Genomic DNA, 27,500 nt, shown 5'->3' with positions numbered 1-27,500 from the left:
TATATATATACGATATATATATATTATATATATATTATATATATATTATATATATAATATACCCCTCTATTCTGACATGTGACTAAACCACCGACTCTTACAGACTACACGCACTTCTTAAGGATGGGTAATTGTGAATAGATACTGTCCCAGTGGTAAGACCAAAAATGCACTGTTTTATTTTCAACTCGTGTCGTTTTAAAATTGTACAAAATGAAGATTCAGTGAAATGCTGGTGCCTACTTTTCTTTTTGGCTAAATCATAACTTCAAATTAATTACCGATAGTGATATCAGAGGTTTGTGTACTACTTGAGGCTTTAAAAACATTATTGACTTGCTTAATGCTTTTATGTCTGGCTGCAGCCCTTAACTAACAGAGCCCTTTGTTTTCTAGGTGATAATGAATATGCCGCGGTGGCGGACGACGAGGACAGCAATCCTTCCCATGGGTTTCTTAGTTCTGGTCTGTCTTCAAGTGACCCAGTCTGCACCATCAGCACCTTTCAGCACAGAAGACGACCACAGCACTGAGGGATCCCATCAGCAGTTTTCGGCTGGTGGCGTTTCCTCTGATGACGATGGCAACAGCGCAGAAGACGTTCATTCATTCTTTGTTGTGCCAGGCACTAACAGGGAAGTTCCGTCTAGAAGTCCCACAGTTGGTGCTGCCAACTCCCAACTCAATCATGCTGCATTATCTGCTCAGCAGAACAGGGCCAAAAGCATGTCTGCTCATTCCCACTTTCGAATTGGGCGTGATAGTCTAGAAATTCCAGATCCACAGAGTAGAGAGATAATAAGTTCAAGAGTTGGACATGCGGCTGGATTCCCTAAAGGAAGCTTCTCTTCTCAACACTTATCATTCGGAAGGAGCGATGACGATTTTGATGACAAATTTGACGACAACAGCCGTGAGTCCGACGATGATGACCCTCCATATTTTGGTCTGGGCAGAAGATACCAACCTGAAGGATATTCCTACGTCCCTGCTAAGAAACTCTTCATCCCTCCTCCAGCACGTCCATCATCACAGGCCATCGGGAAGCAAATGCCCCAAAGTATTTCCAATCCCTATATTTATTCTGTAGATACATCTGGCGAAGATCGTGACGATGATCGGGATGATCATTTCGATGATGATGACGACGATGATGATGTCAAGCTCTTTGCTACCAATAGCATCGTCAATATGCGCCATGACGATACGAACGAACACCGCTTAGCATTTAATGAAAACACTTTGCGTGGATTTTACAACTACGTCGATGGGCAAGGCAGCAGACGATGGGCATATGAACTAGATGATCAATACCAAGACCATACAGTTCATGAAGATGGCACCATGAAGGGTAAATATGGATGGACTGCTCCTGATGGACACAGTGTTAAAATACAATATGTTGCTGATGAAGGTGGATTCAGAGTAATTAGCTCTCATGGTATTTATCTGGGTGATGATGATGATGTAGAAGAAGCAAGGAGACATCATTTACTAGCTCATAAAAAGGCAGGAAGCATCATAGGATCTGCAGAGGATGATGTCACACTGTTTGCAACTGGAGGAGCGCCTCTCCCTGGACAGCAACCAGGATTTGGGGCAAATGGTGGTGGATCTGTAGGAGTTCCACTTCCGGGGCAGGCACCTGGATTTGGAGGAACCAGTGGAGGATTTGGTGGCGATCCATTATCCAGCCAACCTGGATTTGGAGCAAGTGGTGGTAGTCCCGGTGATGCTGGTGTTTCTTTGCCTGGACTAGAAACTGGAGGCCAGTTGCCAGATGGAGCAGGACTTTCTCCAGGTCTAGGTGGTTTTGGAGGGTCTGATGATGACACAACACTTTTCACAACTGGCCAAGGGACTGGGGCACCTCTACCAGGAGCAGGATCACCCAGCCAAGGTTTTGGAGTGGACTTCCAAGGGCCTCCAAGTGGAACTTCAGGAGGTTCTGGATCATTTGGGGTACCACTGCCAGACCCAGGAGCAGGTGGAGCAACAACAGGGGGAGCAACAACAGGGGGAGCTTTTTATTTTATTCGGCGATGACGATCCAACATTTGTACTCGGGGGAGGTGCTGGAGGTGTTCCAGGAGGAGACCCGTCAGACCCATGCCTTCTCAAAGGGAAACAACATCCTTCTTTAGCACCTGAATGCCAAAATGGACAATCAGGAACCTTTGGAGGATCTGGAGGACTAGACTTTGGAGGTGGTGTTCCATTACCTGGCACAGATGGTGGAGCTGGAGTAAGTAGCACTGGATTTGATCAAAGTTCAGGAACACTGGGAGGTTCAGGGTTTGATTTTGGAACGGGAGGATCAGGTGGAGTGTCAGGTTCTGATTCAGGATTTGGAGACTCTGGATTTGATTCTGGGACAGGTGGATCAGGGGGATTAGGACTTGATACAGGGGCAGGTGTACCACTTCCAGGAACTGGAGGCTCAGGTTCAGATGCAGGATTTGGCAGCTCAGGTTTTGATTCTGGGGTGAGTGGCTCAGGATTTGGCTCTGGAACAGGTCTGGGACTTGATACTGGAGCTGGAGGTTCAGGGTTGGATACTGGTGGTGTGCCACTCCCAGGATTTGGGGATTCAAGTTCCAGTGCAGGAACTGGTAGCACAGGGTTTGACTCTGGAATAGGAGGCTCAGGAACAGGACTTGGATTTGATACTGGAGCTGGAGGTTCAGGGTTGGATGCTGGTGGTGTGCCACTCCCAGGATTTGGAGATTCGGGTTCCAGTGCAGGAACTGGTAGCACAGGGTTTGATTCTGGAATAGGAGGCTCAGGAACAGGACTTGGATTTGATACTGGAGCTGGGGGATCAGGGTCAGATGCTGGTGGTGTGCCACTCCCAGGATTTGGGGATTCAGGTTCCAGTGCAGGAGCTGGTGGCTCAGGGTTTGATTCTGGAGCAGGAGGCTTAGGATTTGGGGATTCAGGTTCTAGTGCAGGAGCTGGTGGCTCAGGGTTTGATTCTGGAGCAGGAGGCTTAGGATTTGGGGATTCAGGTTCCAGTGCAGGAGCTGGTGGCTCAGGGTTTGATTCTGGAGCAGGAGGCTTAGGATTTGGCTCAGGAACAGGACTTGGATTTGGTACTGGAACTGGGGAATCAGGGTCGGATGCTGGTGGTGTGGCACTCCCAGGATTTGGGGATTCAGGTTCCAGTGCAGGAGCTGGTAGCACAGGGTTTGATTCTGGAATAGGAGGCTCAGGAACAGGATTTGGATTTGGTACTGGAACTGGGGGATCAGGGTCGGATGCTGGTGGTGTGCCACTCCCAGGATTTGGGGATTCAGGCTCCAGTGCAGGAGGAGCCAGTGGCTCAGGGTTTGACTCTGCAGCTGGAGGTTTTGGTAGCTCAGGAACTGATTCTGGCGTAGGAGGATTTGGTGGTTCAGGATTTGATTCTGGAGCAGGTGTGCCACTTCCAGGAACTGATACTTCAGGCTTTGGATCAGGGGGATCAGACTTTGGGTCCTCAACAGGAGGCTTTGGTGGAACAGATTTTGATTCAAAAGCAGGGGGGACTGGATTTGATTCAGGAACTGGAACAGGATTTGGCAGTGGAGTAGGATCAGGTACTACAGGAGAATCAGGATTTGGAGGAAGTGGTTCATCAGATTCAGGATGGATTTGGCGGAAGCAGTTCAACAGATTCAGGATTTGGTGGAGGATTTGGTGGAAGTGGTTCATCAGATTCAGGATTCGGTGGAGGATTTGGCGGAAGTGGTTCCTCAGATTCAGGATTTGGTGGAGGATTTGGCGGAAGCAGTTCCTCAGATTCAGGATTTGGTGGAGGATTAGGCGGAAGCAGTACAACAGAGTCAGGATTAGGTGGAGGATTTGGTGGAAGCAGTTCCTCAGATTCAGGATTTGGTGGAGGATTTGGTGGAAGTGGTTCCTCAGATTCAGGATTTGGTGGAGGATTTGGCGGAAGTGGTTCCTCAGATTCAGGATTTGGTGGAGGATTTGGTGGAAGCAGTTCAACAGATTCAGGATTTGGTGGAGGATTTGGTGGAAGCGGTTCCTCAGATTCAGGATTTGGTGGAGGATTTGGTGGAAGCAGTTCAACAGATTCAGGATTTGGTGGAAGTAGCTCATCTGGTTCAGGATTTGGTGGAACCGGTTCATCAGATTCAGGATTTGGTGCAGGATTTGGTGGAAGCGGTTCCTCAGATTCAGGATTTGGTGCAGGATTTGGTGGAAGCGGTTCATCAGATTCAGGATTTGGTGGAGGATTTGGTGGAAGTGGTTCATCAGATTCAGGATTTGGTGGAGGATTTGGCGGAAGCAGTTCAACAGATTCAGGATTTGGTGGAAGTAGCTCATCTGGCTCAGGATTTGGTGGAAGTGGTTCCTCAGATTCAGGATTCGGTGGAGGATTTGGCGGAAGCAGTACAACAGAGTCTGGATTAGGTTGGGGAGGGATTTGGCGGGGAAGCGGGTTCATCAGATTCAGGATTTGGTGGCAGGATTTGGTGGAAGCAGTTCAACAGATTTTCAGGATTTGGGTGGAAGTAGCTCATCTTGGTTCAGGATTGGGTGGAAGCGGTTCATCAGATTCAAGGATTGCAGGATTGGTGGAAGCGTTACCTCAGATTTAGGTGGGCAGGATTTGGTGGAAGCGGTTCCTCAGATTCAGGATTCGGTGGAGGATTTGGCGGAAGCAGTACAACAGAGTCTGGATTAGGTGGAGGATTTGGCGGAAGCGGTTCATCAGATTCAGGATTTGGTGGAGGATTTGGCGGAAGCAGTTCAACAGATTCAGGATTTGGTGGAAGTAGCTCATCTGGTTCAGGATTTGGTGGAAGCGGTTCATCGGATTCAGGATTTGGTGGAGGATTTGGTGGAAGCAGTTCAACAGATTCAGGATTTGGTGGAAGTAGCTCCATGGTTTCAGGATTTGGTGGAAGCGGTTTATCAGATTCAGGATTTGGTGGAGGATTTGGCGGAAGCAGTTCAACAGGTTCAGGATTTGGTGGAAGTGGTTCATCAGATTCAGGATTTGGTGGAGGATTTGGTGGAGGCAGTTCCTCAGATTCCGGATTTGGTGGAATTTGGTGGTGGGAGGTAGTTCAACAGATTCAGGATTTGGTGGACTAGGAGGCTCTTCAAGTAGCACAGGTGGTTCAAGTTCTGTTGGAAGCAGTACGGGATTTGGGGCGGGGTTCGGAGACAGTACTTCAGGATTTGGCACCACTTTTGGTGGCAGTAGCTCCGGAGATTCAGGATCTAGTGGGTTAGGTGGGTCTGACTTTGGCAGTGGGTTTGGTAGTGGATCGGGGTTTGACAGCGGATTTGGGGGAAGTAGCTCTTCAAGTTCTGGATTTGGCAGCTCCTCTGGCTCAGGGTTTGATAGTGGATTTGGAGGCGGCAGTTCAGGGTTTGGGGGAAGTGGCTCAGAAGGATCAGGGTTTGGTGGAGGATTTGGAGACAGTAGTTCAGGAAGTTCGGGGTTTGATGGGGGGTTTGGAAGTTTTGGTGGGGGAAGCTCGAACACAGGGGTCCCTTTACCTGGAATAAGTGCCGGGTTTAGCTCAAAAGATGGACTATCAGCAAATGAGGCTGGCTCTGACTCGGGTACAAGTTCCCCTGGGAGTACTATTCCTGAAGTACCGTTGCAAGGGCCACCATTTCCATCAGATGTATCGGCTGACACAGGGAATGCCATAAATGGAAAGGCTTCTGATCAACCCAAAAATACTAGTGTCTTTCCGTTTTTTGAGCAAGGCCCACCTGAGCTTGTCTCCGAACAAGCTGCAGGTGGGCGTAATCTCCCACTTGACCCCATAGTGAGTGAAAGTAACTCAGACACAAACACTAAAGTCGAAATCCCCCCCAACGATCTTGAAATCACTAACAACGAAATTCATGGCGATACACCAACTACAACTGAAGCCCAAGATGTAGTGAAAGTCTATTACGATATTTATGGAATCAAAATGCTCAAAGATGATGCAGCTTTTCCAGGGAGAAGGTCACCTACTCCAGCAAATTTAGAGCTTCCAGAGGCATAATATTTAGGATATATGACACATTCATAGATATAGGTATGCATGGCATGTGTATTGTGCATATCTGTACAGAGATATAGGCACATAAGTATATAACCTACATAATTATGACATAACAGACAGGGTATAGCATACAAGTATATGTATACAGACACCAGTGGCACTGTTGTTTGTCCCTATGAAATTCTTTCAAGCACACTAGTAAATAGTAGAACATTTCTCAAATGCTCATTTGTTGTGATGTAGGCTAAAAAATCAGTTTCACAGGACATAAATGAAGAAACTGCATGTTTAGATTTGATGCTAAAGATCATGAAATTAGGCCTTTACACATCACACATGTAAACTTATTTGGCCAAAAAATTCAACCAAATTATTCAGTCAACTGAAAACATTAATCATTCAATACTATATCAAAAAATGTGACAATTTACAAAATTCAAATTACCATATACAGTATAAAAAAAATCTCTACAGTCACAACCTAGACCTTACGAATTACGCCTTAAATTTGGGCATTGTGGATGCACTTCATTTCCTAGTTCTTGAGATCTGTTCCTTTTGGGAATATAGGGATGACACTTCCCCTGTTATGTTTTCATCCCCCAGAATGTGATACCATATCATCCTTCACTCAGCTGACTTCATAGTGTTCTCTATTTCCCTGCTAGTGCCTTTAGAAAACAAGAATGTAATGTATTTTTATAGGAAATTGCTGTTGAATATTGTATAATGATTAGACCAAAGGCTATTGCCTAGTTATTCCAACCAGTTCTATAATAAATTCAACCTCATAACTATCGATGCAATCTGCATTGGCAATCAAGTCATAAATAAGAGAAAATTTATTGAGAAATGGCAAGAAAAATAACCATAGATGTGTACATATACATATAAATGCTGTACAGTATATGGTTTACCATATATACATATGCATATGAAGATATAATGCACAACTACATACAAACTACATGATTGCATGGACAGTATGTGTGTTTTTATGTACATATATTGTGAATATGTATGAATGCTCAACATGACTGTACTGTAAACAGTGTATATGCATACATATATGCATTCACTGTTTTGAGCATAGCCTATAAATTTACAGCAAAGAGAGGCATTCAGTCTTGAGTTACTTGTCACAAATACAACTTTCCTTTTGAAAAATGAATCAAAAATTAACCGGTGTAGACAATGGTCGCTGCAAATGTGATATGTTGAATAAAGTGTAAATGGAAATAGTTTTATTTATTACAACTGGACTTGCTGTGATCTTTATGATAAGATTAGGATTAGATAATAAAGAAATGTACGTATGGCTATAGTATCTGTTTCAGTCAGCTTTGCAGTCTGTAATTTATATCATGTTGTTAACTGATAGCCAGTTTCAGGCAAGACTCCTTTCACAAATTATGTCACAAAACTATAACAAAAATTATGCTGAATATCATGTTAAGTTGCTTTTCATGAGTGATCATTATATAACCATGGTGTAAAAAGCAACAATGTTGCAATAACGCAACTGAATTTTCTCACAAGAAAAGAGAAAAGGTTCCTACAAGAGACTGACCGAAGTCATCCAGAAAACGGGGCAAGATGCTTCCTACAACAAATTTCCCTTAGAAAGGAGTTTGCAGCTTACAGTATTATTATTCTGGCCCGTGAGTCTTTTGATAGTTTTATCACTATTTATGCTATTATCTTATTGTCACCATTGCTTTACAACTTTCAACACATCTGTCATACTTTAGTCTCTTAGTTCCCTTTGGCTAAGGTTTTGGTTTTGGCTGGATTTTTCCACTTACTGGCTTTGAAATATCTTTTCTTGGTATAGTATTTGCTTACTTTTTTACTTAGTGGCTTTGAATTATATCTTTGCTAATATCTTTGCTTATATCTTGCTTATATCTTCATTACTCTCATGACAATGCTTTCAAAGAAATTACTTATAAAGTAACTATGTAGAAAGTACAATACATAACTATCTTGAATGACTTCCAAAGGAAAGATTCATTTTCTCATTCATTTCTTATCTTTGCATTTTGGCTTTTACTTTTCATCCTTTTTCACTTATTCTGCATCTTTGGTCATGTTACAATTCCATTCAGGCACGTGTAAATGAATGCCGAATTCATAGTATCCTAAGTAAACACTATATTGCTTCACTAGGGTTTTGTACAAAGACTATTGTTTCGTTCCAGAATTTTGGACTTCAAATGATAACCGATTCCTTCGGAACCTAAATTCAGTCAAAATTTTCAGTCCCTCGGATAAAGAAGCAGAGCATGTTGAGCCGTGCATGCAATCCTGAGGGTTCAGTTTGCGTACAGAGAGTCTCTCTTGCATACCCACGTTACCAATAGAATTTATGCTGAAACAACGATATAAAATATATTTAAAAATAAACGATACCAAATGAGTGTCATCTCCTTTATCCTATCCTATATCCTTACATTCCTATGACTGAAGGTTTATCATTCCCTTAAAAGTCTGAATCATACATCATTAGAAATTCATTATTCAGATATACAGTAGGGAATACTACTGTATCATTTAGAGCTACTTTTTGGGGGGGTTAGATTGTAGGAGTTGATCAGAAATGTTTTTTCCTAGGAAATCCATATCTGAACAAATTAAAATTGTAGTCAGCTTTGGACAGTCACACAAAGCCTGTTTCATATACTACTACAGATACAAATACCCTGTACATAATCTACTGAAACGAAAGCTTTACCATTAACTTTCTGATAAGAAATCTGTATTTTAGGTTAAGCAATCAATAAAGAATACATGAGAGGTAGACAATCCTTTTCCTTGGCTCTAGATATTAAGTGAAAGAACATTTCATGGAGTTATATATCCTTGCTTTGCTTCATATCTCTCCTTCTTCCCTTCTATTTCAAGTAGTATAGATACAATTCTACCTTTTTCTATGAAAGACAAGCAATGCTGAATTACAGATCGTGTAATATCCTAACTATTTACCAAGAAATTCCCTCATTTGTCTTTATGATTTTATCACAGAATTCAAAGAAAATTGATAAAGCCTTGTTAAAATCAGAAGTGGACTTTACCCGCATTCTCTAAAGTGTTTCATTCACATTTAAACAAGCAGCTTTTTTACTGCTACCAAATAGTCACATAAAAAAACCAACGCTTTATAAATATTTGCCAGTTTTATCAAAACCAAAGAGTTGATGTAAAATTTCTTACAAATAATTTAATTTAGCATCAAAGACAATCTCATCATAAATGTAACAGGTTTCTGTTATATATAGAAAATCAGTCTCTTGATGAAGAGTTAATAATACAGGTCAATAATGAGATCAACAGCTATGGTAGAGTACAAAAAGAAATATCACCATTCTTGTCCCTCTTACCCACTGCACATGCATTTAAAGTCCCTGTTATCCATCTTTTTTGTAAGCTTTCCTTATTTATGAATTACAGTATAATGTATTTATTTCCTGTCAAAAGGCATAACCCAGTATTTATTTTCCTCTTCTTTTAATCATCATTTTCCTTCAAACATGAGACAGGTAAGGGCATCCATGTGTCTACCCTTATCAGCCTTCAGGAAAAGCATGTGTGTATTGTACATGAAAACAATGCAATAAAAATCCCAGTACTGTATTAGCTGAATAAGAAACTCTACTTGCAAAAAAGAACACCCAACAAAGGTATAAACTTCTACTTGCAAAAAAGAACACCCAACAAAGGTATAAACTAACTGAAAAAAAAAAAAAAAGTTTTGCAGAATAAGCCCAAAAGTTGATGAAACAATGTAACTGAAAGAGAATATAATGATGATAACTATTAATCCTCTTCAAGAACATTTAGAGATTTGATTTGATTTATGAAATTCAGGCTGTCAACCCAAGCACCAAGCACTGGTGCACTTTTCGTCATTCAACCAAAAGTGCCCCAGTGTCCTATTGTCACATATGACAGTGAAAGATGGAGTTGGGAGTGACTGGACGCACAATAAGGAGAATGAAATGCAAGACAAGCCCACAGTTGTACCGAGAAGTATGAGTTAGAGAGGTTAAACAGCAAGAACGGAGAAAGGAAGAGGAATGGTCATAAAATTAAAGGCTAAAAAATCGGTGCAGCTAGGTGTCCCAATGGAACATTTACCATGAATGATGGCAAGATAAAAAAAAACTTATCTATGATTATCTGTAGAATTTATGTTACAACTAATAAAAATATAAAAGCCTTCAGAAAATTCTGATATAATCTTTAAAAAAATTGGAAAATAAAATGATCAAAAACCAATCTTCACACTTATGAAAATAATGATCCAACATTAATGCAAAAATTAATGAATATCACAAATGAAAAAAATATGACAGCATTGTCAAAACCTTCAATGGTACTTAAATAAAAAAAAATTGCAAAATCGTGGAGTACAATAGGAAAGAATTTGACATTTGTGTAATACTGTAATCTGATTAGTAATAAAATAAAGGAAAAAGATCTTATATTTCTTAGAAGCCATCCCATTGTTGTTTTAAACTAACAAATCAGTATAGTACTTCAAACAAGGGCAATATATTCCATGCTAAAGGAACAACTATTCCAAGTAGAAAAATAAATTCTTAATTAATTTGTGTTTTTCATAGTGCCAGCTGGAAACCATTAGAAATCATATAAAATTGTAGGACAAGGAACTGGTGGCAATGGGGTTCAGCCAATGGGATGAGAGAAGAGGCACATGCTGACCTCCATCACCCATGATGCCATGACACATTTAGTTTATTCCAGCTCAGGTCAGGTAACCAGAGTGAGGGGAGGCAGAGGTACGCAGTCTATGTCAAGACCTCAGGTTTGTTAGCTATGAAAATAGAAATTAATTAAAAATTTGTCATTTGTTCATATGCGGAACAAACCTGGGTCATAACATAAGGATACCCTCACTTTTGGTGGGAGGAAAGCAAGTTATGAACCGACTGGTAGTTCATGACTCTTTTGGTGGAAGGAAAGCAAGTTATGAACAGACTGGCGGTTCGGCACACCTGGTCTCCCTTCCTGGCTAAGGGACGGCAAAGGAAGGAGACGTAAGCCTCTGGTCTGTTAGATAAATAGTTTATCAAACAGTCAGACTATCTACTGGGCTAGCACACAATGTGAAGAGACATTGCGTAAGCCAAAGTTAAAGAGCTACATCTGATCAGACAACAAACCTAAGTTAGCCGCCAAGTTCCATGACGGACTAATCTTCTTACTGCCTGCTGGTACAGAAGAAAAGGGGAAAGAGAAAAGAAAAAGAGACCAGTCATCTCATGCATTCTCACTTTCATACCATCATCTTAGGTAAGATATAAACTGTCCCTGCCACTGGCACTGGATGAGATACACAACTTGTTGAGCAGCCACCACCAAACCAAAATCCTATGAACAGACAAATTCTTTTTGAAAACCAATGAGGGACCTAAACTCCTGACATCATGTGCTCTTGCATGCACTGTGTCAGCATTAGAGGCTGAGAAGTACTATAAGCATGTCTGATGACTTCACAGAGCCAAAAGGAGATGGCATTCTAGGATACTTCTTTCTCGTTCCAGCCTGTGCTAACCAAAAGTCTTCGACGCCCAGATCTGAGGTGATGAGGCTATTCAGTGCTGAAAGTGAAATTGAGAGTAGACAGGTCTAAAAGGTGTAACAGGAGGATAACCTTGCAGTTGCACTATGAAACAACTGTTAAGAGAGGGTGGAGAGTATGATGGAAAAAGAATATGTGAACAAAGGCACGCTAAATGAAATGAAAGGAGTTGCAGCTAGGGGCCAAAAGGGACACTGCAATAAACTTTATGTAATGCCTAAAGTGCAGCACATGAGGTACACTAACAGCACTGCCACCCTACAGGGCAAATAACTTCATATGACAAGGCCACTAAAGGGTTTTGTGATCTAAGATACTGGAACACCAGGAAAATCACCACATAGAGTGTAACCTGATCACTGTCAGTGTCACTAATACAAAGATATTCTTTAAGTCTGAATTTTCAGGGATCAACTCATGCTCTCCAGCAAATTTGGAATGTTTATTTCAACATTTTTAGGGGACAGTTTCTATAAGTCCTCAAGCACAGCTATACCGTCCTTCCCAATAGTTTCCTAAGGCAATATGGGGTTCAAACTCCAACATTCCTAAAGGGTCAGAGATGAGATGTGGATGTTCTACTCATAGCATACAATCTACAGACCTCTTAATTACTCTGTTTAATGAGGTTTTTGTGATCCTAACAGAACCCACTGGAACGTTAGTAAAGTCGAAGGGTCTGATACTTAATCAATCAAGGAAGACTTTCGAGTCAACCCACAGATTGCTTTCAGCCAACTCAGTAGTATCAGCGACTAAGTCTGTCCTACCTAAAATGGTATGCAGGCTGATGGTAAGGAGTTTGTGATGGAGAAATCTAATTAGTAAAAAAAAAAGTTCATTTCTCATACAAAGCCATTACTTATAATGTCAGTTCCTTTCTCCAAGCTCCACTGTCTTCTCACTTCACATTGAACTGACAAACAAAGAATGAGAGAAGGAAGGAAGGAGTTGGCTTGGGTTGGTGGTTCTGCTTGAAGACAAGTAAGGCTATGACTAACTGCTGCTTTCATTATTTATTTCAACAGGGACTAAAGCATCACAGAATCCTTTTTGGCTATTGAAAATGGCTAATTATAAGCAATAGGTTAACATAAAAAATAAATTTTGTTTTGAAAATAATTTTTTTCACTTATTTACCTTTCCCACTACATTTTCCCTTGTGATAATCCTATTATGTACATGAAAAGTTACTATGTACATCAATTACATTTTTTACTAGTTTCATTTGGATTTTGGTTTATTTCAAATACTACTAATATAAAGATTGCTAAAAATAATATGTGAATGATTTTCAGGTGGCTTACAAGTATGTAATGAGCAAGACACATTGCTTAAAACAACCAGATATGAGTCAAATATTGAGTGAAATTAAGTATAGTAATTCAAACTCAAAATAAAATTATACGTATAACAGCTACTTTTCATAAAGACAACATATAAAATTACCATTACCCAATGACCTGGAACCTTTTAACACAGCATCCTTTTGCAGTGATTCCATACCTGTCACTTTTCTGATGTTTCTCTCTCCTCTTTGCATCAAATGGCCAATGTACTTCATAAGTCTTGCCTCAGCAAAATTTACAGGAAATAGTAAGTTCTGCCTTAATATCACTTCGACGATCTTTTTCCATCAACTGTAATGCCACAGTCAGGACTGTTGCATATTTCTATAGCAATGGAGGGGATAGAAACAGCCTAGCTTTGGTAGACTGTTTGTAAGTGCTCAACTGGATAAGATACAGGTAGAGAGATTAAGGTTGCTAGGCAGAATAAAGATCAAAGGATACAGATGATAAAAGGTAGACCAAAATAATGCAATAAGGAACCAAAAGGAACCTTTGGCACCATCTATTTTATGTTGTATAAGACTCACAGAAAATTATATCCCTTACAAGGTAAGCAGTGATTGGAGCTGCTACCTTATCCCACAAAGCAGAAAGAACTGAATAACTCTGGTAAATGTATGAGTACAAAGAGAGTTCATTTAACAATAGCAGATATTCAGAAAAAGTTATGCAAACTTAGAGACAAACAATGCTACCTCAGTTCAAGCAGATGTCTAATAAACTTGAGTTTCAGTTTTTTCATGAGTTTAGTTCAAGCAGACATCTAATAAATTAGTTTTATTTTTATGAGTCATATGATCATAAATATGTTATTCAATTATTGTACAGTGGTACCTCGAGATACGAAAGGCTCAACTTACGAAAAACTCGAGATACGAAAGCCGACACGAAAAATTTTACTGCTCTACATACGAAAAGTTTTCAAGATACGAAAGGTTTCTGAAAGTCCGAGATTCGCCCGATAACAATTTTGAAACTCGCGCTGCGCGCCGCCATCTTAGTTCTAGTAGACTCGCCACCATCCTCCTGCTCTCCCATTGGTTCTTGATGCTAGCCAACCCATGAGATCCTCTCCTATTGGACAGCATCCCTCCCATCATGCATCTTACGTGTTGGCGTGCCTTCGCTCGGCCACTTCGCACCCGAAGCTTTATCCTACGCATGCGGCATTCGTTTGGTCTAACGATTTCGTTTAGTATTGTAAATTCGTTAGTGATTTCGTTGTGCTACTTTATCGTGTTGTGAGAACCTAATTAGTATACGTACTACATACGTAACTTAATTACGTACAGTATACGTAACTTAATTACGTATAGTACATATTAGTCATGGGTCCCAAGAAAGTTGCTGAAGTTCACAGAAAGAAGAGAATGCTTTCTATGGAGAAAAAAATGGAGATAATAAAAAAGTATGAAGCTGGCTTGCGGTTGAGTGTGATTGCTAAGGAATACGGCCGAAATCCGTCGACGATAGGCACCATCCTTAAGCAGAAGGAAGCCATCAAAGCAGCTACACCTTCCAAGGGCGTGACTATTTTGTCCAACAAAAGGAGCCATGTGCATAATGAAATGGAAAGGCTGCTTCTTGTATGGATCGAGGACAAAGAAATCGATGGTGATAAAATAACCGAGACGGCAATCTGCCAGAAGGCCAGCGCTATTTTCGGCGATTTGATTGCCCAAGCCGAAGACGACGGCGGAGAGGGGACATCAACGGCAACCCCAGAGTTCAAGGCTTCTCATGGGTGGTTCGAAAAATTCCGTAAACGGACTGGCATCCATTCGGTGGTGAAGAAATTGAAATTACGTAAAGTATAAAAAAGTAAAAAGAAATGTAAAAATAAAAAAAAAGACAAAATAAATTTTATTTTAAGTTTTTTGCAAAGTTAAGTGTTACAGTTTTGTTAATGTGTTTTGTAAAGTTTAGTTTGTTTTTCTGACATTTTTTTATGTGTTTCGTAAAGTTAAGTGTACGTATCTGCCGTTTGTCCTCCTCCTCTGCCGCCACTTTCGGAGATAGCCTCACTCGAAAAGTAAGCTTCCACATTTTACATTACAGTAATAATATTTCTTGTACACTAATATACACTTTATTTACAGGTTTTACATTTTTATTATTAAGTTACGTATTGAATGGTCCAAATTGTTGTAGTATTTCATTGTTTATAGGTCAATTTAGCTTTATTATGAAATTTACTGGGGTGTTTTTGGAGGGCTTGGAATGGATTAGCCATTTTACATGTAAAATGTGGTCCAAGATACGAAAAAATCATGATACGAAGGGCGCCTCGGAATGGATTAATTTCGTATCTCGAGGTACTACTGAAACGTTAAACATCTTATGAATTTTAGGACACCACAGTACTAACAAAATACCCACAAACTTTATTTTCCAAAAATATTTTACATAACTCTGCACTTTAAGTTTCATAAATCTCTGACTTTAAAAATATGTACATTTGCTAAGCTAATATTTGGTCACTAATGTCTATAAGTGGAATTATACAAAAACATGAATTACTAAACTATATAATATCATGTATGTATCCCTAATGCTGATGCATGATTCACAGAAATATTGGATAAATACATGAAATTTTCATATTTAAAGAGAGAGAGAGAGAGAGAGAGAGAGAGAGAGAGAGAGAGAGAGAGAGAGAGAGAGAGAGAGAGAGAGAGAGAGAGAGAGAGAAACTTACAAAATTAATATGACAGGAGGACCAAAATAGGTAAATCCAAAAGCAGTAAATAAAAAAACCTATGAAAAGTGTGATGAAGTATGAAACAAGAATATGTATGCACACAGCCAGGCACAATGTACTCACACCAAAATTAAATTCAATAGGTAAAGATGGATTTCTGAAAATCTAGTTCTAAGTGGAATACAGTTGTAAAAGTAAACTATTTAGGTGCAAGTTTACCATCATATCATAACTGATCACTATACAAGCTTCATTCAATGTGCTGCTTTTAAGCAACATGTACAATATGATATCAAACTTACTTTAAACTCCAAAACAAAAATGCATCCACCCCTACCATGCATAATTTAAAGTGCAGCTTTTTATTAAAAATCAAACATGTTTCCATTACTGGAATTTCTGGTCACAACAACCAAGGGGCCTTCTTTTCCTATTGCCATAATAAGCACTTTGGAACAATCCAGTCTTATATTTTCAACATTCCAAATACGACTTAATCTGCAATTTGATCCATCAATTCCACTTTCACCAATGCAGAACATACTCTTGAATGTTTAAATCTTTGACCCAGGAATATTTGCACATTAAACAAGACTAGCAATACTCTCTTAAAGCTCTGAAGTCATTTATTTTAAGATGAAATCCTTTGGCCATAGCCTAACTTATTGCTGTTTCATACTTGCATTTTACTTTACAAATGCTACAGACCTAACAAGCTTTTTCCTTTCAATAGGGTCATTCAAGCTTACTCTGTTCCTTGACATTTTATCACCTGTGGTTATTGTAAAATTACCCTTGTATATCAACTGTCACAATCACTCAATGATGCTCTAATCCCTGTTCTATAGTTAATCATTTTTCTGAGTTCTTTGCCACCTACTGACTATCCTTCAACCTTAACCCATTATTCATCTTCAAAACATACTATCTCTATATAATTCTAGGTCGAGAAGAAAGCATAGTAGTAAAACAAAAAATGCATCTCAGTCTCTCTTATACAGTTCTAATTGAAACAGAAACTTGAGCATATCTTTGATCTGCCCTTATTACTTCCAGTTTACACATTTCACTACTCTTGTAGCATTCCATGAGATACAAGCATATGTTTGTACTGCATACACTGCTTCTGTGATACTAAAGGCAAAAATGCTTCCCATACACATTCCATAACATTCCTATATATCCTTTTCCCAAGTACTCCACTCAGTATCTTAAAAATATCCATTACTGTACTATACTAGTATATTCAACTGCATATACATGTACTGTATAAATGAAAATAGAAAAATTAACTATTTTATGACTTTATGTACAATCACACATGTATCTTAAAACAACTGGCAGCAGACAAATTAATACGTAATCTTCTTGAGAATTGTGTTCCTTTGGTAAATCTGTAATACACCTTAAATTGTAAACAAAAATCAAACAGTAAACATTCAACAAGAATACCCAATGCTACAGAAAAAAAAAACATTGAATTAACACAGCCAGACGTAAAAATATAACCGTACAGACACACTTTAAGAACAAATAAATACCATACTGCTTGGTAACTTGTGCTTCAAACAATGCCCACATCTTTCATGAGGTACAAGTAGGGGCCCAGTACTAAAAAATATTAATCATGATGACTTGGAAGGTGATCTTTCATTTGTAACAGCCTGATCCTGAAAAGAGAACATAAAATTATGCATATAGTCACAAATAACATTTCTGTTGGACAGTACTGTTTTTAAAAGAGGACACTTGTGAAACACAAGGTAGCGCCTCATAGCAAGTTTTTATATGACCTTTGGCCTCTAAGTATGACCTTCACTTCACTCTGCAAATTTACTTCATTAGTGGAGTATGCATACAAATTTACGGTCTCTATCTCATACTGTTTAAAGGTTATAGCCAAGATAATTCTTACATGACCTCTGACTTCTATGTTTGGCCTTGACACCACTCTGCCTATTGGCTACACTGGTGAATTGTGCATGCCAAAATGAACTTATATCATACAGTTCACTAGTTATGCCAAGGTTAAATTCATATTTGACCTTTCACCACCAAGTATAACTTTACATGAAGTTCAGTCTTTATCTTCAAGGATATCAAAATTACAGTCCTTAAACAAGAATTGACCTTAATGGACAGATGGGCATGTACAGAGCTGTACAGGCAGAGGGTTATTTACTAGATACCCACTGACATTAACTGAAGACAAAAGTTACAAAGCCCAAAGAGGCGGTGAATTTTCTTTCTCAATTTTGACCTTAAAGTATACCCTTGTATCCTGAACACTGGATCCACTGCATAAAATGTTGAATCCACAACAACTATGATGATGTATATGAAGTTTCAAATCTTTACCTTCAAAGATACTATAATCATAGGCTTTAAAATCTTTGTTATGGCTGGTAGACTGACATAAAGGTTACTTAATTGACAGTAAACAGTAATTACTTAAAGGTTAATAATTTACAGTTAACCATACAAAAAGGAAAGCTTTATTAGCAATTATTTGGGAAACAGCTTTCAGTTAAAACAGTGAGTGACATTGTAATAACTGAAAACACTTGCTAATCCATTTATAACAGAAAATTATAAAATTATATTAGAGTCAATTGACAAATCTCCTATATACAAACTGATAACCAATCATCAACCTAATTTTATAGCATTATCGTCAACAGTAGAAAAAAGTGCTTACCTTGTGCTTCATATATGATAGGAATACATCCCATATAACTGTCACACCATTAACGTACAAGACTCGATACTGAATTGGAACAAAATAGAAGTTTATTGTTTGCGTGGGAGGCCATATACACCAATCAAACTGAAAAAAAAAATAAATAAATAAAATAAACATATAACAGTATGATGGAACTATGGATAATTAAGCCTAACCTACAAAACAATAATTTTACACTTGATGGTAAGCTTCTTAATTTCAACTTAAATTCTTGCATTGCATATTATATAAATTAGAAACAGCTCCTGACTGTGGGAAACGTACATGATCTAAAAATTTAGAAATAAGACCTTTACAAACCAGATCTCCAGAAAACTACCTACAATGAGAAACTAACAATGTACACAATAGAAAATACAATTATTTCATCTCCAAAGGAGATGTAATCTGGCAAATACTCAAAAGAAAATGCTACACTGTCTTCCATATAAAAAATGTAAATTTCAATTATCAGTATGTAGTATATACTCACTGCATAAACCGCAGGAAACTTCTCCTTGAATTCTAACCAAGCTTCCTTGAGAGTTTTGCCCTCCAAAAGTCCAGCTCCAAGAAAAAATGTGACTGCAAAGAATGGAGCAGCCACAATTTGATCTGCCATTATTTTCTTGAACACTGTCTTTGCATTCTTTTGAGGTAAAACCTAGGAGGAAAATTAAGGGATTTATTTTCTAACTGTTGCTAACTTAGCTTACAGTCTACACATACAAATTCTTTTTAACTTGGGAGAAATTTAGTACTGTAGTAGCATTCTAATACAAACATATGAGCACCAGCTAATTACATGGGGCTAAATTAGAATACAAAGTTGTGACCCTTTGGTGCTATTTTGCAGGATGTGTAGACTAGGTTAACAGGTACCAGTCAATTTTGTTTTTATGTTTAAAATTTCAAATAGTAAATTTCAAATAATTAAACAATCCAATTTATTACACTTTCATACCATACATAATGTCCACCCTGTTGGTAAAATAATTACTGCTGATTTGACTTTGAATATAAAATGTATGCAGCCAATGTTAAAATGTATTAATACTGTGCAATACTTTTGTGTTTAATCCCTAGGTTATGATGCTGCCAACTCAGATATTAAGTTAAGAAGAAGCCGTGCAATAGAGTACCTTGTCTAACCATATATAAAAAATATGATGTGGCGGACCCTGGGAAAGACCAACTAAGAAAAGTCGTCCTGTCCTTCTCCAGTCATACCCTGGAGTTGAATTTACACCTCTGGCATGCTCAATGTACTGCTGGATTCCGTCTCCAACTGCCAATAAACCTCCAGAACTTAAAGTGTTTGTAGCCCATAAGTATTTTCCAAATAATTTTGACCAAACACGTTGAACAGAACGAAACATGATTGCTTTAGTGATGCCACCACCTGGAAGGTGAAGTAAAAATTAGAAGTTATTGCATAATTAAATTTCCATACCAAATTACAAGTTGTTAGAAGTTAGTCTTGATAGCAAAATACACTACTGCATGTGTGATTCAAAACTGAAATCTTTCATTCACATGATAAATGTTCCACACATGAAGCTTCTGTGGTTCTGGTGGTGAGTTATAAATCTTTATCACACCTAACAGAAAACACATTTCAGACAAAACAGGAATATCCTAGCTACTGGTAAGTATTTACTCATCATATAATGGTCATAAATAATGACTGAAGTTATATTAACATGTACTTATCATAATACAACATCCCAAAGCCATACAGACACATCATTAGCACTAATTTTACCTAAGCTGTATACTTCTCTATCACAGTTGAATTTCTTTGGAATCCTATTTCACCTACATATGTATTACACAAGACACACAATTTGTAGGTATTCTCATCAACCACCATGAAAATTGGCAAATTATTTTTACAGAAATTAATAATAAACGTACCTGAACACCTATGCATGGAGTAACCTTAGCCTTCTGCTTCCTCATCATAAGATGAGGAGCTTTTGCCCTTGGGTAGGGAATCTAGGCATTATAAGTCAAGTTATACAGGGGGTTCATTTAGATAGAACACTGCATCCTATGTGAAGTTACATTAGGCTATATGATCCTTCCTTAGAATGTATCCTTTTAAATGCTATTGTATTAATCCAATCCATTTTGTTTTTAGTGAACTTACCTTCTCTAAGATGGCAACCAGAAAGGGTACGTCCCTAACTACTTCTCTGGTGCTTCGGGTGTATTACTGTTGGTACTAATCCCTTATATTTGTATTTCAACACTCACATTAGTTTCTCACTGTCCTTCTTGCATTGTTTACAGGGTGCTTATCAGTATGGGAAAAAGAAATATGGACAATATGACAAATTGATTTCTCACAAACACCAATTAAATTGTGCTAGTGTTTGAATGATGAAGACTGCTATGTCTTTTCTAATGAAATGTGAGGGCAACTTATTAATGCCAGATATCTGTAGTCTAATGTGGGAAGGATTTAAATATTTAAAATCCTCACGACAATATTCAATTTACTTTTGCAAGTTTTTGTAAACTCTTTTTAGATATCTTTTTTAAAAAACCTTTGTGCATGATTCTCCAGTTTACTCATCTTTTCAAACTCATCCCACTTTTTCCCTTGACAATGTTATCATAGTAGAAATGAACACATCCTAAAACTTTATAATTGAATTTTGTAAGTTTACATTTAGTAATACAAGACATACGTATCATTCTTAAAAGTACTCATGAAATTCGATATTTAAGGTCATGGGCATGGACCTTCACTTTGTTGTTTCCAAATACAGGCAAATACTCAGAATTATTGTACACTATAATTTCCAGAAAATATGATTGCAGAAAACAGGCAAGTAATTCTGATGAATGAGTCGTCTTTCCTCACATTTTTAGTTGTAATATCCAAACAACCACACCTATTTCTTCAGCTTTCCCAGCACACAAGTCTACTCTATGGATTACAACAAACAACAGCTTTGGATTACAACCAACAACAGCTTTGAAGTAGGTTATAGGGGATCCCCAGGTGGGGCACATGCCACTTTCCCTGTCAGGTAGGAATCAGTGCCCTAGTTTAGGATATGTTTTGATGTATCCCACTAATCATTATTACCACACCTTTTAACCAAGGTTAAGGGGGGAGTGAGTCAAGGATGGGCAAAGCTCACATCCAATATAGAACTTGGAACCCTATGATAGGTTAGGTTGTGAATAAATCTCTCTGATTACCAGTGCTAGGCTATATTTTCCCCCTTTCATCCATGATTTCAGAAATTAAAACATGAACCATGTGGGGGTATATTTTACCCAGGCACTTTTCTATTACTTTTAACATAGCACATTCCTCTAATAATGTTGGTATTTCACCCATTTTTGTATTTCCACTACACAAAAGTTTCCCCACTGGAGTCTCCCTTGTCATCACCAACCATAATTTACTTGTTCCCTCTTCTCCCATAAGCCTAGTGTGCCGTGATGTCTAAGGACAGTTGCACAAGCGTTTACCTAGTATCCTAGTGTCATCAATTACTGAACTTATCAATCTGCGTATGATTTTGGGATTTTTAGGAATATGGTGCCGTCTCTTTTAGCTATACTACACTGATGAATTACCTAAGGAGCCCCATGAAGTTAGTCAAAACCCCCAATGCCATTCAAGGAGGCCTAAGACCTGGCAACCTGAATTAATTAAGGTTAGATAAGGGTCAATTCATGGTATTTCCCATCACGGTATACCCAATTAGGTAGGCCATTAAAATTTGTCTTGGGTGAATTAGGTACCTATGGATTAACCTAACCATCCACTTCCAGCTGGAATGACAAATTCGTCAAGAACGATTATGAAAACCATATGTTTTACAATCGTATTCGATTAAGCATAAAGGTATTTTTTTCTGTTTCTTATCTACTTATTAGGTAGTACTACCTATACTTACTTGGAGTTAGGTATTACAGGTAGGATCTCAAATCACAGCATTCACTACCTATTTAAGCAGTCGGCAAATGGACCTAAACCAGTCCTACATTCCTATTGTACACTAATATTTCGAAGAAAATGCATTATTTTTTTATATCTCCATCCTAACGCATAAAATACCACCGGCCGGATATGACTAGCGCGTTGCATGAAGAATTTACTGAGCCGTTAAGATAAGACTTCGGTGTGAATGAACGACCGGTGTGTTGTTATAGAGCACCGTTCCTTTAAGAATAAATATTTATTTCGGCGAATTATTTGCTTGCTACTTTAAAACTCCTATTTTAGATATATATTAAATTATTATGTTTTAAAACTATTATTATTAATAATTTGGTATTATATACGGTAATAAAAGCATTTATAATCGAATAAATTACTATTTTGAGTATAGAATAAGCCACTGATATTTCACAGATGTGAACATGGAATAAATAGATCACAGTTCTATTTACAAAACAAAGTTTTGAGACGATAGAAATAATGTTGGTTAAAATCGTGTAGAAATATCACACAAAATTCCAATATTAATTTCAATGGGGACAACAGAGCTTAGTTAGTTTTTTTTTTTCAACGACAGAGGATGCAGGCACAATATACTGCTGACTATTATAATAAAGAATACTGCTTACAAAGCAAAATGGAAGTGGAAATTCTCGTCTTATCGTAGGATAAGTTGGTGGTCATAGACGAAATAGAGAAAACAGAAAAGGGTACTGACAGAAATATATAAAGAAAGCAAACCACATTAGCAGGCAGAAGAATAATAGCGTGAAATATGTTGAACAAGCAACCCAAAAATAAAAATAAAAAAGAAAATAGTTAAACACAGACCTCAAGTACCTTGATGTTACCAAAATTACGGAAATATATATCATATACATATTTTTTAGGAACATTTCTGCTCCTCCTGACATCTTTATTATTTTCTAGGATTTTTCTCAGTCATATAGTTAGATCCTCGATGAGAGAGAGAGAGAGAGAGAGAGAGAGAGAGAGAGAGAGAGAGAGAGAATACTGAAGCAATTTTCAGTATTTTTCTCATCCATACATTTATGTGTTTTGATGAACCATTCACAAAAACGAAAAATACAGTAAAATAGCCTCTTTACGTCCCTCCATAGCCCGGTCCCCTGACAGATTTGATGCAGTGGAACTTTTGTTTATGTTAGTTTTGTTACCCTTCAAGAGTTTCTGCGGCATACTTAAAACTCTTGTAAAATTTGTTTTCGTTTTAATAATAATGCCAATAATTTTCCTGGACTATTTGTGATGAAAGGCTTGTGATGAAAGGCTTATAAATATGTAGCCTCTAACAGATAAAATGAATGACGATGAATTTCCATTACAATTATTGAAGATTAAAGAAGTTTTTTATTATGAAAAAGATACCATCTCACAAGAAGATAATGTACATTTTATTAAGAGGATATTTATATACATCAGTAATTTAGCTTACATCTAAGTGCTGTCATATGAGATTTTGCACATTAACCGTATAAAATTAACATTAATTGAATAGATTGTAACTAATTACAAGAAGCTGCCTTTCCTATGTTGATAAATATAAATCGTTATTTTTTTTTTTAAATGTCACCAAACCTTCGTCTGCAGACGCCAGTACTTCGTCGACTTTTCGGTGAAAGCTCTTTCTCGGACTTTTTGGATCAAGCGCCCCGTCGACTGTATTTTTAGATGCCTCAACAAGAGTGACTGACAAGCAAGCTTAGATTTCCTTGCACGTCCAGAAATACTGAGTTGATCATTTCCCTTCGTATCCGATAGGAAACTGTCAGTTGGTCTCATTTGTATACTGCTGTCAGCCAATGTTTCAAGCTTTTGTGGGGACGTCATGCGTGCTTGCAGTGCTTCTTGGCAACCACTGGAAGGCGTTCTCTGCCCATGAGGTGTGTCAGGGGAAGTCTGTTGCATCTGTGAAGGCGTAACACTCGTTTTTGGACGTCTGTGGGCATTTTTGTCCTTTTCGCGGCTGGCTGCCGCTTTCTCAAAGCCTGTTTTCGAAGAACGTGTAACTTCTGGCTTGTGAACTGGTTCTGATCGAGGAGCAGAGGCGAAACTGGTGTTCTTCTGAAGGCTGGTAAGGCCGCTGGCTCTTAGGATGATTAAGGCCTGCAATAGAATTATGTGTACAAAAGTCAGATAGGTCCACAACAGAATACTTCATCATAATAATCATTTGGCATGTGTCAGGGCTTACAATAATAATAATAATAATAATAATAATATAATAATAATAATAATAATAATAATAATAATAATAATAATAATAATATATAATAAATTAATAATAATAATTAATAATATATAATAATTATTATTATTATATTAATTATTATTATTATTATTATTATTATTATTATTACGCCTCCACAGCGCCCACATATTATTATGGATGGGCCAGATACAGAGAGAACAAAGATCCCCTCCATGAAAGCCTACAACACCAAGAAATTAAGGGAGAAAACAAGTGAGGTCAATGAAATTAATGGGCATAATACACACCACCAGTATCACAGAAACAAAATAACTTGGCATATACAGGAGCAAGATTAGTAGCAGAACTGATGAGGATTCGAACACCAACACCACCAGCACAACCAACCCAACAGAAACCAAAACAGCAACCTCCAGGAAAAGGCGCCTGGAAAAGCAAATCATGGTGATGAGATCGACTTGAGTAAACTGAAAGAGATGGCAGAAAAAAGGCTAAGAAGCAAGAAAACAAGGGAGGAAACTCAACGAGAAATACAAAGTACAAGAGAGGGACTAAACAACACAATAGAAGATGTAATACAGAGGCTTAAGGCCAAATCACATAAGATCCAACGGTACATTGAACAGGAATAAGGGATACCAACAGAACAAAACTATTCGGAACTAACCAGAAAAGACTATACAGCCAACTAAGAGGGGAAGACAACCACCCAGAAATTCCTGAAGCCGAACCAAGTAAGAGACTCTGGGAAAACATATAGAGCAATCCGGTATCACACAACAAACATGCAACATGGCTCCAGGAAGTCAAGGAAGAAGAAACAGGGAGAATAAAACAAACAAAGATTCACAGAGATCACGACAGACACAGTCAGACCACCAACTAAAGAAAAATGCCAAACTGGAAAGCCCCAGGTCCGATGAAGTCCATGGATACTGGCTCAAAAACTTCAAGGCCCTACACCCAAGAATAGCAGAACAACTCCAGCATTGTGATCTCAAATCACCATGCACCCAAATGGATGACCACAGGGAGAACATCCTTAGTCCAGAAAGACAAGAGTTAAGGGAAATATAGCCAGTAACTATTCAGGCTATCACCTGCCTACCAATAATGTGGAAGTTACTAACAGTATCATCAGTGAAAGGCTATACAATTACCTAGAGGAGACAAACACCATCCCCCACCAACAGAAAGGCTGCAGAAGGAAGTGTAGAGGCACAAAAGACCAGCTCCTGATAGACAAAATGTTAATGAAGAACAGTAGGAGAAGGAAAACCAACCTACAAAGGCATGGATAGACTATAAGAAAGCCTTCGACATGATACCACACACATGGCTAATAGAATGCCTGAAAAATATATGGGGCAGAGGAAAAACGCCATCAGCTTCCTCAAAATACAATGCGCAACTGGAATACAATACTACAAGCTCTGGAATAAGACTAGCAGAGGTTAATATCAGGAGAGGGATCTTCCAGGGCGACTCACTGTCCCACTACTCTTCGTAGTAGCCATGATTCCCATGACAAAAGTACTACAGAAGATGGATGCCGCGGGTACCAACTCAAGAAAAGAGGGGCAACAGAATCAACCATCTGATGTTCATGGACGACATCAAGCTGTATGGTAAGAGCATCAAGGAAATAGATACCCTAATCCAGACTGTAAGGATTGTATCTGGGGACATCAGGATGGAGTTTGGAATAGAAAAATGCGCCTTAGTCAACATACAAAAGGCAAAGTAACGAGAACTGAAGGGATAAAGCTACCAGATGGGAGCAACATCAAACACATAGATGAGACAGGATACAAATACCTGGGAATAATGGAAGAGGGGACATAAAACACCAAGAGATGAAGGACACGATCAGGAAAGAATATATGCAGAGACTCAAGGCGATACTCAAGTCAAAAACTCAACGCCGGAAATATGATAAAAGCCATAACACATGGCAGTGCCAGTAATCAGATACAGCGCAGGAATAGTCGAATGGACGAAGGCAGAACTCCGCAGCATAGATCAGAAAACCAGGAAGCATATGACAATACACAAAGCACTACACCTTAGAGCAAATACGGACAGACTATACATAACACGAAAGGAAGGACGGAGAGGACTACTAAGTATAGAGGACTGCGTCAACATCGAGAAACAGAGCACTTGGGGGGCAATATCTGAAAACCAGTGAAGACGAGTGGCTAAAGGAGTTGCATGGGAAGAAGGACTAATAAAAGTAGACGAAGACCCAGAAATATACAGAGACAGGAGAATGACAGACAGAACAGAGGACTGGCACAACAAAACCAATGCACGGACAATACATGAGACAGACTAAAGAACTAGCCAGCGATGACAATGGCAATGGTACAGAAGGGAGAGCTAAAGAGGAAACTGAAGGAATGATAACAGCGGCACAAGACAGTCCCTAAGAACCAGATATGTTCAAAGAACGATAGACGGAAATAACATCTCTCCCATATGTAGGAGTGCAATACGAAAAATGAAACCATAAACCACATAGCAACGCGAATTGCCCGCCCGGCACTTGCCACAGAACCAGTATTTCAGGACGGATAGGGTGATACGTTGCAAACAGACCAGACGTGAACGTTGATTTGACAAAGGTCAAGAAGAAAGTATCACTCAATGTATGTCGCATCGCGAATACCATGGGACACCGAGAGTTTGGAACAAGAAAGAGAGGTAAAAAATGGAATAAGTATCAAGAAAATCTGAAAATAGAAAATAAGAAGGATATTGGAGATTATGCCAGTGGAAATCGCTAACCCATTAAATCATAGGAGCACTAGGCCACGATCCCCAAGATCCCTGCAAAAAGGAATCTAGAAAAACTAGAAGGGCTGAAGTTAGTGCATCCAGGAACTGCATTGCAGAAAGGA

The 27,500-nt window shown here is 38.5% G+C and overlaps 4 protein-coding genes across 7 annotated transcripts in view; 2 read left to right on the top strand and 2 right to left on the bottom strand.

Annotated features, from left to right (window-relative positions):
• Positions 1–8,813, top strand: part of LOC135224668 (uncharacterized) — a 32,234-nt gene extending 23,421 nt beyond the window's left edge. For all 3 annotated transcript variants that reach the window (XM_064263891.1, XM_064263892.1, XM_064263890.1), the window contains exons 2-3: positions 397–2,245; positions 8,219–8,813. In XM_064263891.1, coding sequence (XP_064119961.1) covers positions 397–2,046 — 1,650 coding nt within the window. In that variant the 3' untranslated portion in view covers positions 2,047–2,245; positions 8,219–8,813. The remainder of the gene's footprint in view (positions 1–396; positions 2,246–8,218) is intronic.
• Positions 2,110–6,017, top strand: LOC135224876 (uncharacterized PE-PGRS family protein PE_PGRS54-like). Its single transcript, XM_064264198.1, has 5 exons — positions 2,110–2,143; positions 2,232–3,517; positions 3,573–4,418; positions 4,651–5,063; positions 5,150–6,017. The coding sequence occupies exons 1-5, from the start codon at positions 2,110–2,112 to the stop codon at positions 6,015–6,017; spliced, it is 3,447 nt and encodes a 1,148-aa protein (XP_064120268.1).
• Positions 8,814–13,441: 4,628 nt separating the features above from the next.
• On the bottom strand, positions 13,442–22,576 carry LOC135224669 (mpv17-like protein 2). 2 transcript variants are annotated; one of them, XM_064263894.1, is made up of 5 exons: positions 22,482–22,576; positions 19,540–19,799; positions 18,891–19,061; positions 18,374–18,502; positions 13,442–17,345 (listed from the first exon to the last, which is right to left on the bottom strand). In XM_064263894.1, the coding sequence occupies exons 2-5, from the start codon at positions 19,774–19,776 to the stop codon at positions 17,301–17,303; spliced, it is 582 nt and encodes a 193-aa protein (XP_064119964.1). In that variant the 5' UTR covers positions 19,777–19,799; positions 22,482–22,576; the 3' UTR covers positions 13,442–17,300. The 2 variants fall into 2 exon arrangements, with proteins under 2 accessions (XP_064119964.1, XP_064119963.1); XM_064263893.1 differs by having other exon boundaries at positions 22,321–22,560.
• A 1,184-nt stretch (positions 22,577–23,760) lies between these two features.
• LOC135225050 (uncharacterized) overlaps positions 23,761–27,500 on the bottom strand; it is a 6,417-nt gene continuing 2,677 nt past the window's right edge. The window contains exon 3 of the mRNA XM_064264322.1: positions 23,761–24,491. Coding sequence (XP_064120392.1) covers positions 23,955–24,491 — 537 coding nt within the window. The 3' untranslated portion in view covers positions 23,761–23,954. The remainder of the gene's footprint in view (positions 24,492–27,500) is intronic.

Source organism: Macrobrachium nipponense, chromosome 12 (genome assembly GCF_015104395.2).
Source record: "Macrobrachium nipponense isolate FS-2020 chromosome 12, ASM1510439v2, whole genome shotgun sequence".
Taxonomy (NCBI): domain Eukaryota; kingdom Metazoa; phylum Arthropoda; class Malacostraca; order Decapoda; family Palaemonidae; genus Macrobrachium; species Macrobrachium nipponense.
Note: the sequence above shows the minus strand (reverse complement) of the source record. Positions and strands in the feature narration are given on the sequence as shown.

What these genes read in the sequence shown, in the direction of transcription:
- LOC135224876 (XM_064264198.1), top strand. Translation starts at nt 2,110, where the DNA reads ATGCCTTCTCAAAGGGAAACAACATCCTTCTTTA. An exon ending in GGAAACAACATCCTTCTTTA is followed by an intron (nt 2,144 to 2,231) that starts GCACCTGAATGC and finishes TACCTGGCACAG; the next exon opens with ATGGTGGAGCTGGAGTAAGT. An exon ending in GGATTTGGTGGAATTTGGTG is followed by an intron (nt 5,064 to 5,149) that starts GTGGGAGGTAGT and finishes TGTTGGAAGCAG; the next exon opens with TACGGGATTTGGGGCGGGGT.
- LOC135224669 (XM_064263894.1), bottom strand. Translation starts at nt 19,776, where the DNA reads ATGTTTCGTTCTGTTCAACGTGTTTGGTCAAAATTATTTGGAAAATAC. An exon ending in TTTATATATGGTTAGACAAG is followed by an intron (nt 19,062 to 19,539) that starts GTACTCTATTGC and finishes TTTTCCTCCTAG; the next exon opens with GTTTTACCTCAAAAGAATGC. An exon ending in AGTTTCCTGCGGTTTATGCA is followed by an intron (nt 18,503 to 18,890) that starts GTGAGTATATAC and finishes TTTTTTTTTCAG; the next exon opens with TTTGATTGGTGTATATGGCC.